A 16,398-nucleotide genomic window follows, 5' to 3' on the forward strand; every position below is an offset into this window, starting at 1 on the left:
TAGCAAACCACAACCGTTCAATGAATCCAATGAATGCCCCATGGACAAAACAAAATACCGCCCTACATGTTTTCTTGCTTGAGAAGCTATTTATGTCACAATAGAGAAGAAAAGACTATCGCAACTTGACAAAAACTGACTTTACTACCACATGGTCCATATGTGTTGGTCATAGTTATCACATATGGCTGCTGAAACAAATGAATTAATTTACTTGTTTTAATCGCCATCAGCATACATCATTAGATATTACAATGGCTGTTTTGTCCTTCACCCCTGACAGTTTTCTTTGAGTCTAGCTTATTTTTTGAGGATATACTGTATGTTATTCCATCACTTTCTGGCACTGGATAACTGCACTTAAGCCTCCAAGCTGTGTTAGACTTGACTTTGCTCCGGGCTGATGGCAGCAGTCACTGAAACGTAACGCTCCTCTGGGTGTTACCATTGAAATGTCAGCCTGCCATTGCTGATCACTTGTTCAACAGCTTCCAAAACTGGAAAATAAACACCTTTTTTCTTCTTCTACTGTCTGATTTTTTTTTTTTTTTTTTGCCTTGTTTTTTTGGGGTGGGAGGGGTGATGAGATGTGTGATTTCAGGGCCTCTGAATTCCTCCATTAATGACTCCCAGCTTTCCAGCTCTGAGAGGCTGGAGAGAGGGACTGCAACTCTGATACTGATAGACCTGCTAAATGCTTCTCACACACAAACACGGGTGGAGAACCAATATGGAGGTCAGCTTGGCACAGCTTGCTGACATTTTTACTCATTCAATATGTTTTTAAGAAATAAAGAGTACTTTTGAAAGATACAATTATTTAAAATGATGTACACTCACATGAAATGATTCCAGTCACACCAGTGGCCTAATTAAAGCCGTTTAATTTCCCCTTTATTTAGGTATACCAGTTGAACACTTTCGCTTGTAGAGTAAATCAATCATGGCTGACTGCAAACAGTGTATTAATGCTATCAATTTCAAAGTGGTCGCGAAACGGGAAAGACGATAACGGGAGCACTGAGAGCATGAGTGGGGCTTTTAAAATGAAACCAGTTACGCAGTTCCAAATAGAAATGGTTGATAGCTACTATTGGGCTAATTTGCAAGGACACAATGATGGTCACCCTACAAAAGGGGTGTTAAAAAAGTGTTGGTAATATGGGTAATGTAAAAAAGTTACTTTGTTCCAATAGGAAATTAAATAGTAAAAGTGATTGGGGTACAAGATTAGCCCCATAGTGGTATACAAGATGGAATGATATGTCCTTAAGTAGATTGGAAATTGTTAAAGATAAAACAAGAAGCAAATGTTGATTGAGTTGATGCTTTTTACATCCATATAATGGGAAATATAAATATGTTATGCAGATTTACACTGATGGAACAAATAAACCAAGGACAGGAGTGACAGGATTTGGTCTGGTAATTCCAAAGGGAATAGAAATTTATAGCAGGACTTCAATTGCTTTGAGATGGGTGGAAAAATCTTAAAAATAGACAATGTTGTCATTTGTTCAGACTATTCACCAGCCCTGGTAAGCTTAAGATCATTTTGGTCCAAAAGTTGACAAGATATAGGCCTATTATTTGAAGTACTTCAATCTGTAACAAGGATAATAAAACAAGAAGGCCAAGAAGGTTTAATTCTTGATCATTAAACTGTTACACTGCCTTAGAAGTATGTCCGGAATTAGTTTCGTGAGGTGCCTTCATGCACAAAACTGGCGAGGCAACGAGTCAGTTGCCAAGGTTTTCGGACGCAGCTAATGTGGAACAAGAAAAAATATAGGGCGGGAACAGAGCAGGTATGACATCAATTTGTAGGCCAAAACGTGGCAGCAAGTTAGCATTTTAGCACCTTTGTATGGGACTGTGGTTAAATGGCTGAAATAAAGTCTATGGTGAACACAAGCTCAAGACATTTTCACATTTTATTCTATGATATAAAATACACCAGTTTAACCCCACTCGTGATTTTTTTGAAGCTGTTACGTGTCCTGGAAAAGACAGTTGCTAACAAGTTGCTAAATGGGACTACAGAGGCTGTAGAGGAGAAACGTCATGCGCTGAACAGGTAAGCACAGTCACATTTACAGTCTCATATAACTACTCTAACTCAAACTTTCTGTGAAAATGTATTTAGATAAAAACTGAAAGAGTTGTCAGAAGCTTAGTGATGGTGACGTTGAATTCGTAGTACGTCAGTTAGCGTTTTACTTGTGGCGACTGCATTTAGAGTCAGACTTCAAAATTCATACAAGTTGTATTAATCTTTATGGATAAAACGTGCAAGAATCATAAACTTGTGTTGATCACAGAGCTTGTTTTTTTTCCCGAGAATCCAAAGGCCTATGGGAAAGTCCTATTGGATTTTTCTTGAGGAAACCAGAGTGATGCCAAATGCCAAATTCCATTGGCCTACAAAGTGACGCACAGTCGCACACATGCAGCACCGTGACATGTTGTCCCGCCCACACAACAGTAAACACATCATCATCTGTTGTCGTTGCAAGAGGGAGGGGAAGTTTTTTTATTCAAAATGATGAGGGCACATTAATTTATTCTTATTAATAATAATTTGCATGGATAAATCATTTATAATAAGTAATTAACTAATATTTTCTTCTCCAGATTTTGTTTATTCCCTCCAAATACTAGTGAAGGCCTCTTACATTAAAACAGTCATTCAGTTTTTCTCTAGTTTCTGAAATTTCTCTGTCAATGCCCTCCTTGCATGTGGAATGAATATGTTGCTAAAGGTTTGCAGGTTTGCTGTCAGGTATAGTTTGAGATGTGGATTAACCTCATATTGTGACATAGGCTAAATACATTTTTGGGGCCCACAGTAACCCTATGTGGGCGCTCAGCTTTTTCTGTAATTTGGATTTTTGTAAAACCTCATGTTATAAAAGATGAAGAACTACACACAATCTATTTAGCACAGAATTGGCTTTGACTCGATGACAAATGCCAGACTAAAACACTGTTCTGTTTCTCAAATACACAAAACATGAGCCTTTAAACACACACAAATACACAAACACACACACACACACATAAGTAAAAATATATATAAAATTGTTATTGTTGAAGGATGGGACATTCAGGGCCAGATTTATGAATGGGACGGGATGCATAAATCTGACCTTGAATGTCCCATCCTTCAATAAAACTTATTTTCAAAAATCAGATGATGTCACAAGGTCATAGATTTCATAATGAGCCATTTTTTTCCGCAGTTTACTATCAATACAAGTTTAATAATTGACAGATTTATTTGAACTGAAAAAGCTCATTTTGCAATAAATGCTAATAAGTCCAGCACCAAAGTTTGATTACTGAGCCTAGATCACATCACATGATAAGAATGTCAGTCCTGATTGGCTCTAAAAACAATTACACAGACCAGTGTATTCAAGAGAGCAAGTCGCTGCAGTGCATCAAAGGTTACCGTAGATTGAAACAAGCTTGGCAACTATAGTGTATGAATAATAAATGGCTGCCACCCATGCAGCAGAGTTAGAAGGGGGCAGCCTGAATCAGTTTCCATCACTCTGTTTTTAAGGCCATATGCCCCTTTTCATTACTTAGAGCATACCAGCTGTATTGTAACTACAACCAATTTCCTTGCAGTCTATAAAACTGTCAATCAGAATCATACAAGAGAGCCGAGCGCAGAGCAGAGTATGACTGCCTGAACGGGGGGAGACCGAATTTGTAGCCAGATGTCAGCAAGTCGAAATCCTGTTCACGAGATAATGTAGTTAGACTTTCGTGACTTTAACGTAAAGTTCAGGCAAATTGATTAGCCCTTTTGATTGTACGTTTGAAATGTACACAGGCTAGGTCAGGGAACAGCATAACCAACAACGGCTCAGAAGACTGGGTTAAATCAATCAGGTTTGTTAGTTTAAGGCCCGTATGTGAGGAAATGTATAATGACTGGGTGTTAGGTGATGAAAATGATAATGCTCCATGCAACAGTCAACTCACGAAGGTCACAAGGTTACGCCAAAGAAATAGTCATGGGTGTGTAGCTACATTTTGAAGATACATTTATTAAACGTATAGCAAAGACACAAATAAGTTATAATATTTTTATTTGTTAGAATTCTATCAGTGTTTGAACATTATTATTTAGAGAGCTAGTACATTTGTTCTACTTTCATGGCTAGCTTTTCACAAAACCCAAAAACAGTCTTCAGATTGGACTCACTCTCGTCTATATAACACTGTAACAGGGGAACTTTAGTTGTCAGAGAACAAGTTAGCAATGAAAGTGTGCATCTTAATGTCTTCTCAGTTATGTTCTCACAAGAATGGTAGCATTACATATAAACTCTTTAAAAATATACTTCTGTCAAATAACTTGACAACTACTATGTACACTACAAAAATAAATTTTCATATAAATAAATTATATGGCATACATTTATCTTTGTAACTGAAAACGACATACATCCACACCAAAACAAGGACAAAAAGGCAGTCTGTAACAAAAAAACAAAACAAAAAAAAAACAATTTTTCCTTTTAAAATCCTCTAAGAGCTATGATGAATCTGTAAGGTAAATGTTATATACTCTTTTTTTCCTATTTAACATTAGTAAGCACTTTATACAGATCAAAATCCATTAATGTAACAAAGAAACTGTAATAGTGTTTTCCGACAGACATAAAAATCCCTGCATTGTTAAGAACTGGCATTATGACCATTATTGAACAAAACATCTTATTATACAAAAATATAAATATTGCAAAACAAATGTAAAAAAAAAAAAAAAATAGAATATATATATTTATATATATATATATATAAAAACATTACAATAGTTGCCAGCCATGATTTTCTCCCATTTCTGCCAATGTGACATGTAGGAGAACACAAACACAACAAACAAACAAACAACACAGAACAGCTCTCAAAGTCTTTGTCAAGAACAAACATATGTTTGACATGAAGTCAATCTGGACGGGGGTGAGGGTTGGGGGGTGGGGTCTCAGCAAACACACAAACACACTCTTAAAGACACACATGCCAGCTTCAGAGCCATGGAGGAGTGGGGGCTCCACGACCCTTGACCCTTAAAGCACTCGCATGCACCATTTGGCAGTCGAGGGGGAACGTCCAATTAGTGTCACAGCGTTATGTTGTGGATTTTTATGAGGTGAGGTCAGCGCAGAGAACTGCTCATGCTAAATGAGGGCCAGTAGTTGTGGTTTGTCTTTGAGGAGGTCAACAAATTGACAAATACCATCGTCGTGATTGGCCGTTATGCGACACACCTTGAGATTGCTCGTTAGCTTAGCTTATTAAAACAAAAATAAGACAAACAAAAAAGTTACGTCACCAGAATCAGAGCGGATATTGTTTTAACAGTAATGTTTTAGCTTAAACCAAGATCGAACAGAAATAATGCCGTACCGTAAAAACAAAACAAACAAACCAAAAAAAAAAAAAACATGCTACAATGGAAACCTGAAATAACCGTCACATTACATTACTTTAGTAACGCAAAGCTGGAGTCATGAGCAAATTTAGGGTGGCCACAAATGACCGTTTTACAGTAAATAACTGGAATATGAAGATACAAGAGACCAGAGAGAGTTCCAGTACAAGAGGACAGAAAAACAGAGGCACAGTCACTCAACAATCACTCGTTTCCTTCTTCATTTCTGCTCAGCTAAATTCTCACGCATAGCGTGTTTCATTGTTAAACAGTATTTGTTCGTTTTTTTCCAACTACCACAGGTTTGTGATAAGCAAATTAACATTAAAAAGCATAAACTCTAACGCTTCAATATACACAAAACGCAAACATCCGCACGCACGTACAAATGCTAAAAATCTGATGCTTCCAACTGGATATTAATGTGAAGTTCTACATGCTCTAGCATATGTCTGAACAAATATAATTTCCCTGAATGTGTCCTCTGAAAATGAAAGTATCTGTGCAGTTTTGTACTGGTGTTCTGAACAGAAGTGTACCGTAAGTGCAATGGAACTGCCACAAAATCGTTCAACATTTATGTTAGGTCACTTAGTGTTTGTTCTTGTTAGTCAATATGCATCTGAGGGGTCTAGGGGGCTGACGTGGACCGAAATATTCACACATGCGCACATACAACAACACAAACTATACATTTTTAAACTCTTACACGCTCAGTTCTATAAAATTAGAGAAAATAATTGCATAGCATTATACAAACATTACAACAATATCATAAGCAGCAACGATTGTATGCTGAAATGTTTGTCAAGAATGAAGTTTCCTTATGGCACAGATACCCAAATGATGGGTGGGCACTTGGAACACAAGTCTGATGACCCCGGTCAAATTATAGCTACTCTCATTCATTATTTACATTTGTGTACACATAAATACTTAGAAATATCTAACAATAATACACCAGGGTTATACAGTAACAGAGTCAAGCACCGAAATGGTGCCGCTGGTCAAAGTGTGCCCGCCATGCAGCACCATGTTTCTGCCACACTGGCAGATTGATGTCCCATCTTTGGCTGTTTGAGCTTCAAAATTCAACCACTGTGAAGACAAAGTGGTAAAAAAACAGGGTTAATAACATTTCAAGATTGATTATTAATAACTGATAAGATAGCTGATTAAGTTCACATAATTGAATACAATTAGCAATTGTTTTTATTAGGACTGTTATATTATAAGCAAATATGTGCTCAATATTTGTGTGTTTTTTTAAAGTCGTCTCTTATGCTCAAGGGAGGCTACATTTATTTGATCAAAAATACAGTAAAACAGTAATATTGTGAAAATATTACAATTTAAAACAACTTTTCTATTTGAATATATTTTAAAATGTAATTTATGTTTGTGTTGTCAAAGCTGAATTTTCAGCATCATTACTCCAGTCTTCAGTTTCACATGATCCTTCAGAAATCATTCTAATATCCTGAATTGTGTCCTCAAGAAATATTTATTATTATCATTAATGTTGAAATCAGCTGTGCTGCCTAATATCTCTCTAATGCTTATTATATCAGCTCTAATCTGCTACATGCAACTAGCCTGGATGCCAGCCAAACTTAGTCCTGCCCAGAACATTGGCAGTTCGGTCTGGACTTGATCCATAGAGGAGTAATAATGCACGAACAGAAACTGTTCGGACCAATGAAATTGTTAGGGTGGGCTTTAGATGATGATGGACAGATGATAAACAGTAACGTAGTCATGCATGTCATCAAAGGCACTTTGGTTGAATTTGTTCTAATCCTAAACGGAGAACTTGTTCGTATATGATTCACCGTCACTATTTCTCTCAAAAATGATGATAATGTTGGTAAGTACTCTGTGTATCCTTAACTTCTTTTTTCTACAACACCGGCAAAGATTGTTTATTCCAGTGTACTGGCCCAAAACAATAGCTTCTTGGGCCGTTTGGGGGGTAAAATGTCTGTTATTTTGGAAAGGTTGCCTGCTAAAATTCACATCGTTGGGGCTATACATCACATAATCGAGGTCGCTTCACTTCAACCCTCGGGAAAACCACAGACTTGGCAACACAGTGCAGTTGAGTTCTGTTGTCATTTGACAACTAACGTTATGCGTCGCTCCGATTGGTTGTAGGTCTATCCAATTGAGGTCTTTCCTGGTTTGGTTAAAACATGTCCCATAATTACAGCCCAATTGAGCAGTATCAGACTACTCAGACTATTCTGACTAGAATTAAGTATGACATCGTCAGGCTAACATGCAACTATAAGGTAAAAAGGTATTTAAATATAAACATTAACATCGTGGCTTTCTATAACATTGATTTTTTTTTTGTTAAACAATGTGTATTTTGAATATATATGACTTAATATTTTTGTGGAAACTGTGATAAGTCAGGATTCTTTGATGAATAGAAAGATCACAAGAACAGTATGACTGAATAACAGTATAAATAAATGTTTCTATTTTTTTATTTACTGACACCGACCGGACTTTACAAAAAAGGTATATGATTTTAATTAAATTTATTTTTAAATAAATATGAATTTAAATATGAATTCATACATTATCAATACCAATATTATTTAACATTAAATAATTGAATAAACTGACAGCCCTATTTATTCATTAAGGGGAATACAACTGCTGATTTGATGTGGACTGTTTTACTTGTATTCAGCTGTATAAGAAGCTCCCAGACTAACCTCAGCTGGGGGGTCTTGTGTGGCAGACATTGGGAGTGTCATATTCTAGATCCTGCAGCTCCATGCCCTCTGCTTTTGAGCTGTCGTTGCTCTCGTCAAAGGGCACATGAGGGTCGGAGATGTGAGGGTCAGTGTAGACATCTTCTGAAGTGTGATAGCTGTCAGTGGAGGGGTAGGACGGGTAGGCAGGGCTCTGGCCGGGCATCCCCGAATGAACGGCAACTGTCACTGAGGCAGAGGCAGTCACCGTTGTGATGGGCTGACAGTAGGCAGGGCCTGTGGACGGATGGGAAGGGTGAGAGTAGAGGTTGTGGGAACGGGGACGATGGGCCCCTGAACGTTCCCGTTGGTTGGGGCCCGAATGGCCACCTGGCTCAGTAGCGGTTTCAAAAGCATCCATGCGCGGCCTGTGAGGGGGTGGCGGGTGTCCGCTCCCAAAGTCCCTCTTAGGGTCCCTGCTACAGTATCGCTTTGATGACTGAGGTCCAGCATCCTGAGAACTGGGCAGATTGGTAGACCTGTAATGCCGCTGTGGTTGCTGCTGTCTAGATTCATCCTGTGGAAAACATTGTAATAACGTTACTTTGTTGTTTTATGTAAAATATATATATAGAGATATAAATACTCTACTCACTGAGTGAGAAGGAAACATTGGCAGTTCAACTTGACGACTGCCTTGTCGTCCCCCTGTGGCGATCTGCACTTCTTCCAGTCTGGCTGATCGCCCCCTGTTGGGCTGGAGGTCGTATTGCTGAAGCTCTTGGCTAATGCCAGACACAGTAGTGTTGGAGCCGTATTCTGAGTCTGAGGAGTCTGAACCTGCTCCAGGGGTTGTTTGACTGGGTCGCATGGTAAAGCGGACCACCTGTGGGGGAGGCTCTGGAGACGGAGTGGGCAGCCGGCTTCGTCCGTCCGCTGGAGATACCTAAAAGTGTATTAGGCATAAAAATACAAATCTGAGAAGTTGCTCTGTCTAAAATTTGTGGATGTCCTGTGATATTTAAAAGATTTCATATCACATAGCCTAGTCTTATATATTTACAGAGGCTCTGAAAAATATTTGGACAGTTTAGACACGCTTAAAAATGCTGACATTATGACTAATAAAAGATAAAATGACAGATTAAAATCCTATGCTATTTTGTCTAAATAAATTAAAAATGTAACTAAAATCAAGCATTTTTGATCATACAAGTGAATTTAGGCATCAAAACAATGTAGAGTATAAAAAAGATAACATAAAACACTGTTTTTACAACATTAATGTTTTTAAAATGAACTTTTGAAAGAATAGTCAGAAAAAAAAAAAAAATTTTTTAAATAGAACAGTTTATTGAACCTTTAGACAAAATAAAGAAAAAAGAAATGTGTTTTTTTTTGTTGTTGATTATCATATCAGGCTTTTTTTGGCTCATGTGGTATGATATAGAAGTAAATGAAGGTCATACTCAAGAAGGAAAAAACATACATTTTATTCAAAGTATGCAGTTAATCAAAATATGCAATTTGTGCAGCTGCTGATATTTAAATGGCCAAAAAGGTATGAAATCCTGATAGCTTGTAATGTAAATCAATGAGATCTTTATAGCAGTCTAGCTGCCAATTTAAAAGTTTTATTTATTATTCTTTATCTGCCAATGATGTCTTAAGATAATATTTAACCCCATGCCTTTCAAAGATCGTAGACAGCCTCAGATTACAATTGTTCAACATTCACTGATCGTTAAAACATCATACTCTTACTTTATCTGGACAAACTCAGTATCATCAGATAGATTAAAGACTCCAGCTTCGATATTTGAACATTTTGAATATCTGAATATTTTGTTTATGATAAAACTGGGTTAGAGTGACATTAATTTCTTAATTTATGTCAGGAGTGAATTATAATCGATCTGTTATGAACGATATTTTGAATGGAATATCACACGCACATTCATTCTCTCTCGTCTGCAGCAGCTCATTTGTGTTCACACAGCTCGCAAAGAACAGCTTTCAGTTTAGCTCTTAGTTCAAAAGTGCTCATATTTGGAGAAATATTGACATATCACGTTTGCGAAATATTTTGTCATACAGAATACCATTTCTATTTATTTCTCACTGAATTATTTGATCTTAAAGAGCTAAAACCATGCACATAGCTCTCTCTGGGTCTCCTCTTAATGATATGCGTCAGATATGAGTCATCAGACGTTCATTTGCTCACCGAGCTGTCAATAATATGACATGCTCAACACTGCCCTCCACATGACGCGCTCTACCTGTGTGGACTCTTCCTCATTCTGGCTCTGTAAAGAACGAGACTATTGTACATTTCTACACGTGAACTAAGAAGCTAATAAACACATGATAACGGACAGATGATAATAATGGAATTAGGTTTTTGCGTGATTTTTCATGTGATTTTGGCTATTTTATTTCGATAACAAATGTTTACATTATGACTGCTAACAGGTGTTGCGATTAGCTCCATATAAAATTATAAATATAACATGTTTTAACATCACCATATGAATGAAATCCCCATTATATCGGAGAGGAAATTAATACAAACACTCGATGGTGGTCTAAAGGGAAATATAGAGTGAAGGTGTAATTTTAATCTTTTAAATTGTGTTATGTAGCTTGATGCTAACTGAAGCTCTGATACACCTGTTGGACCAGGAGCTTTGTCTATTTTGTTACAATAATTCACAGAATGTGCTTTTAGTTTAGTTTTTTTTTCTTCTTTTAGAAAGACTAGATAATGTTGACTACTAAATTAAATTGCACTGTTAATGGGCATATATAATGAGGATTACGTCTCAGACATTCAAAAGTGTGAAACGATCATCGAGTGAGCACATTGTAGCATTAATTGAGCTGTTCTCCTCGCCAGACATTAGACAAAAGACTGCAAACGTGTCTTCAGGCCAACAAACTTATTTGATAAAAGCATCTAAAAAAATAAATAAAAAAAATCCAGACATTATCTTAGAAAATGTTCATAAAATTCATAGTTTTGGACACAACAGCCTCAAATTTTAAATAAAGCATGACCACACTTGTGCCTTCAATTTAGTTGTAGTTATAAGTTGTTATACTACTTTCACATAATATTTTTATACATGAGGAAAAATATTTAAAATATTATTATTTTTTATTTTTAAGTTTTAGCCTATATATCTCTATATTAATAACTGTCTGAGTAATTCTGAGTATTCAGCTGTAAACTCAAGTGTTGGCTTTCTAAATATATATATATTGGTTATGTATTTTTTGTATATTCTCAAATATTACTAAAAACATAAAATGTATTCTTTTAAATGTTTAAAATCAGTAAAGATTTCACAGCAAAAATGACTTGAAATGAGATTTTAGAATTATACTATATATATGTGTGTGTGTGTGTGTGTGTGTGTGTGTGTGTGTGTGTGTGTGTGTGTGTGTGTGTGTGTAGGCCTTATACAGGATAACTTAACGGGAGCAATCCTCTTACCTCAGGATAAGGGCCAAAGTAGGACAATAAGACTGGGAGCAGAACCAGTCCATTCAGGACCCCTAATACTGTTAGGATGGCCAACACAGCAAAGAAATACCTGTAAATACACAGCAAAAATAGTGTCATTAGACTAAAAAGGAACTTTACTGCTATGATTCAAGCACAGGGCAAAAGTCACTCAGGCACATTCTAACAAACATTCGCACACAAAAAGACTTCAGTCGGGTTTGGTTTTAAACAAAATTACCTTGTGCCATAGAAAGTCTCCAAAGAGGTATTTTAGAAAGCAGCACAGAGAAGCAGAGGACATAATTAGTTGGTTAATTCAAAAGCATGGAAAATAGGGAAGGAAAAGTTTTTTTCTCTTTTTTTCTAGGGGTGAGTGGAGTACAAGCAAACACGAGGAAAAGCAAAACGGGAAGGAATGTGGAGTACAGGCTTGCGAGAGAAGAGAGGCAAAGCACAAAGGGACAGGGGCCTCTCTTGCTCTTTAAAAAAAGAACGCAGAAGCAAACAAATGAAGTGAACGGTATAGAATTTAAACAATTTAGTCTAGGAGGAAGAGACGAGAGGAAAGACTACAGGCCCCTCTTGCCTGGCCTCAAGCACATTCACTTTTCCCTCTCTTTCTTTCTCGATCACTCTTTCTATGCTAAGCCCCTGTGAAATTTCCCTGCCTTTTACAATCCCCTGCTCTAATTAAATCTCTAGAGTATCAGGTAAGACCCCCCAATCTCCTCGACAAATCCCTCCCTCCTGTCCTCCTTCGCTCCCTCGCTCTTTCTCTCTTCTTCATTATGGCCAGCTTTCTCTCCTTCGCTACTCCAGAAATGCATGTGTAAATTACCATGGCTCAAATTGCAGCTGCCATCTTGTACTTTAAAGAAATAATGAGAGAAAAGAAAAATGTTGAATTTTCTCCATTATATATCCAAATAATGAATTTGTTGTTTAACCTGATAACCGTCACGAGGACGAGGACGCACTGAAGGTCTCTTTGTTTAAATTAGCTCAAAATTACTATCAGATGTAAGTAATTACCTTGACAAACTATACATCATTAAAAAGATCTAAGACTAAAGTTTAATTTTTTTACCTCTGTTTTATTCTCAAAGTCTTATAGTGACCGTAATGTGTTAATATGTGCCAGGAGTTATGAATATGATCTTGGGCGTCGCTACCTTTTGATTGTAATATGCGCGTCATTTGCTCCCATTCATAAAAAAATCCTCCTTGGTCGTCATGAAGACACTCGACAAAACAACTTCCCTCAGGGCTTTTACTTCAAAAGTGTGCAGATGTGGAGAAATATTGATAGATTCTCACACGTTTGAGTCAAATTTCTATACAGAGAAGTATTATTTATTCAATCTTTATCCAAAATCCGCGGATGTGTGATTATGAGAGCAGTAGGCTGTGATATGCTGTGTTTTCAATTCATTCTGGCAGCCGGAGGGCGCTGGAAAGCTGTACTACTGAAAATTCACCCCATGGGGAACACATGAAGAACAGACACACCATGTGACATTCAGGAAGTAGCTGACATATGGACATATCCACACAGCTCCCTGGGATCGTCAGATCGCTATTTTATGCAGATAAACACGTTTTAAGACAATAAACACACAATCGCGGCAATATATGGTTGGTCTGTGTTCTTTATGCCATGTTGGGTGGTTTCATAATAGATGATATTTATAATGCAATGCTATTCCACATAGCTTTTAGCATTGTATATTTTCTGTCAGATTTTTTGACCCGAAGCTATATGAGATCACATATTGTTATATAAAACACTCTACATATAAAATATAAAGTGATATGAAGCAAGTTTTGAATAAAACATGATTTTAATCGTATAAATTGTTGTTTTGCTGGTGTGCTAAGCTAACATGCTAGCTTGCCCTAGATGCACCTGCCACTGAGTAAATACTTTATTTTTATGAACATTTTCTAAATGTAAAACTACTGAAATGCTTATTTGGACGAAATGCATTCGATAGAGTCTCAGTGAGGGTAAAGTGAGAGGTTTGATTTAGAAATGAGGTTTGAATAGAACAGTTTGAATAGAGAATCGTTAGTAATTATAATGCAGACAAAAGAATAATAATTAGAGCCATAACCAGTCCGCAGAAGTGTGAATGCCGGGGAGACAAACTGAATGGGGCAGTTTGCACCTCTAAACAATAGAGGCAATACAGCGACTGAAAGCTGAGAAGATGTGGCAATAAACATCAGTTGATATTTCAGCGATATCTCAAAATAAAATCACATGAAACGATCTTGTAAAACGTTTAATAAAATGCAGAGTTTTAGACTGATCATCTTCAGATCTGAAATATAACATGGTCAGACTTGTGGCTTTAGCTGTAGTGCATTTCTAGATTTCTCCAAGGCCCACTTCAATTTTATTTTCATAAAGATATATCATACAAATAAATTTCTAATAACTTTACAAAACTTTGAAGCTTATTATAGCTTTTTTTTATTATAAAAAATATTATCATTTTGACTTTACAGTAAACTGCCAGGTGTCTGCTTTCAAATGAGACCATAATTATGCTTTTAGTGCAAAGGATTCACAAACTGTATTTGTTTTAGTCTGAGTATACATTTCTTAGGATTTTTTCAAAATTTAGAAATCAGCTTAACAGGTTAATATTACCATTACTAAATTTATGGACCGAAAATAATAATAATAATAACAAGCGTGTTTACTTATTTTCCAGTAAATGATCTAAACAGTTTTAAAACAACACAAATTTATTTGAGCAGAACTGAGAGCTCTTTTCATAAAGTATATTGAATATATAAAAATTCTAGATGAAAGACAAACTATAAAATATATTTTTATTTTAGTACAATTTAAATGTAACAAATATATAGAAAATAATGTTATATTTATAATTAAAACAATAAAATAAAAATTTATAAATAAACAAAATAAATCAAATAAATATATATAATGTAATTATATAACTTAATTTCTCATCATAAATGTATTCTCTGAAAACCAATTTGATTATCTTAGTACATAACTTCAAGTTAATTCATCTTATTAGAATCTACGGATATTTTTACTGGATTTTTTTTTTTTTTGCAGTGATATCAAAGGCACTGGAAGGGTGAAATATACATTTAAACCATACTTCATACTGGAATGAATATATGAATGCATGTGTGGGAGAGAGTGGGTACATTAGCAAACACCCGCCAGCTGGTATGCAGCACAGCTGCGCCTCAGACTAAACTCACAGACACATTTATAACTGATGCTGCTCTTGCTCCACCTCCCCAGGTTTACAAGGAGCTCCTCAGACTCAAACAATGTCCTCTAATGGCCGGTGGGCTTCTCTCTAGAGAACCACAGTCCCGGGTGTCTATCTAGGCACACTCACTTCATCTATGTCCTTTGGGAGGTTTCGTAGGACTGGTTCAAGGGAACAGCTACCACAGTGTTTAACCAAGCAGACGTCACTTGTTTGGGGAGAGAGAAGCCAGCCTGGTATTATTTAGGCTTATGCTTTAAACAAAACAAAACAAAACGCAAAAAAAAGTTTGGAACTTTAGACTATGTCTGTATTTCATCAAGTAAGGTTCATTGAATTGCACTTTTGGGTTTGTGCTCGCTCTTGCTATACCACACGAAAGGCAGAACTCACAAGCAGAGAGATCAAACAGATCAATAGCTACAACTCAACAGACTATGAAAAATGAACATCGTCTTGGTTGAACTGCTCGGAAAGTCGCGGACTCCAAACTAAACGTTCTTATTGACGAGTGATTTACACCGGTGTGCTTTTGCACGGATGAGAGCGATTCCTTCAGACTGGCTGAAGCAACAAAAGAGTTTTATGTTCTTCAACTTTGAACTTTAAGACGTCGCGTGAAGTGTCCATGAACCAAGAGCTGTTCTCGAAAGCCACTTCTCCCTAGCGAAACCTCTCCGAGCAACACGTCCAATCTGTTTGGACTCAAAACATTAGCGGACCTGACAGAGCAAAGTCAGGGAAACATTTATTCCTGCAAGGCTATAAAAATACAGCCTGCGTTTTTGTTTTTTTCCATATCTTCAGAGGCCAGGGGGTTTTGTTTGATGAAAAAACAGTAGTTGCGTTTCAATGGGAACCCATGAGAGGGACTGGGGCCCAATGTGGTCTGCGGAGAGAGTGTGTGATTGCTCTGAACTTGTGTGTGTGTGTATTATTTTTCTGGCATGCTACTTTAGATCCAGAATGATTTGAGGGTGGAGGGCTGTGGTGGTTTTCCAGTCCTCTAATAAGAATGAGCTACTGCAGACATTTGTTCTTTCCCTCCCATAGAAACAGCCGAGATACTCAGAGTACCATTCAAACACCCATGACTCAGTTTGATATAAGTGTGATTTGAATTTCAGCGCAATGATTGTCTCAATACCACTCCAAGAAACAATCATTTACCATATGTGTTTGGACTCATCTGAGGACGGGAAGGACATAAAACATAAGGCAAATGCAAAGTTACTGATTTAGATCCTCTAAGTAGCAGTGTGTGTCACTCCTCATTTCCACTCCTCGACTTGCAGCAAAATAACCCCCCCGGGCTTTCTCAGCACTCAGCTTGTAAATGTCTTTGCAGGGCCGTAGAAGAAAAAAAAAAGATTACAGAAAACACAGGAGAGCCTCAAGCTCTGTGAAGACAGACAGGAAAGATACGTGCTTATGTAGAATGTGAAGGGAGGTTGGGTTAAGACTGAGAAG

General features: G+C 36.9%; 1 protein-coding gene across 2 annotated transcripts in view; it reads right to left on the bottom strand.

Annotated features, from left to right (window-relative positions):
• Positions 1 to 4,086: 4,086 nt before the first annotated feature.
• Positions 4,087 to 16,398, bottom strand: part of ptch1 (patched 1) — a 70,962-nt gene continuing 58,650 nt past the window's right edge. The window contains exons 21-24 of one of the 2 annotated variants that reach the window (XM_067413595.1): positions 11,657 to 11,756; positions 8,813 to 9,103; positions 8,179 to 8,734; positions 4,087 to 6,550 (exon numbers count right to left, since the gene is read on the bottom strand). In XM_067413595.1, coding sequence (XP_067269696.1) covers positions 8,180 to 8,734; positions 8,813 to 9,103; positions 11,657 to 11,756 — 946 coding nt within the window. In that variant the 3' untranslated portion in view covers positions 4,087 to 6,550; position 8,179. Of the gene's footprint in view, positions 6,551 to 8,178; positions 8,735 to 8,812; positions 9,104 to 11,656; positions 11,757 to 11,906; positions 11,924 to 16,398 lie in introns of those variants that run through there. The other variant, XR_010897546.1, reaches the window with a different exon arrangement.

Source organism: Pseudorasbora parva, chromosome 13 (assembly GCF_024679245.1).
Source record: "Pseudorasbora parva isolate DD20220531a chromosome 13, ASM2467924v1, whole genome shotgun sequence".
NCBI classification, from domain to species: domain Eukaryota; kingdom Metazoa; phylum Chordata; class Actinopteri; order Cypriniformes; family Gobionidae; genus Pseudorasbora; species Pseudorasbora parva.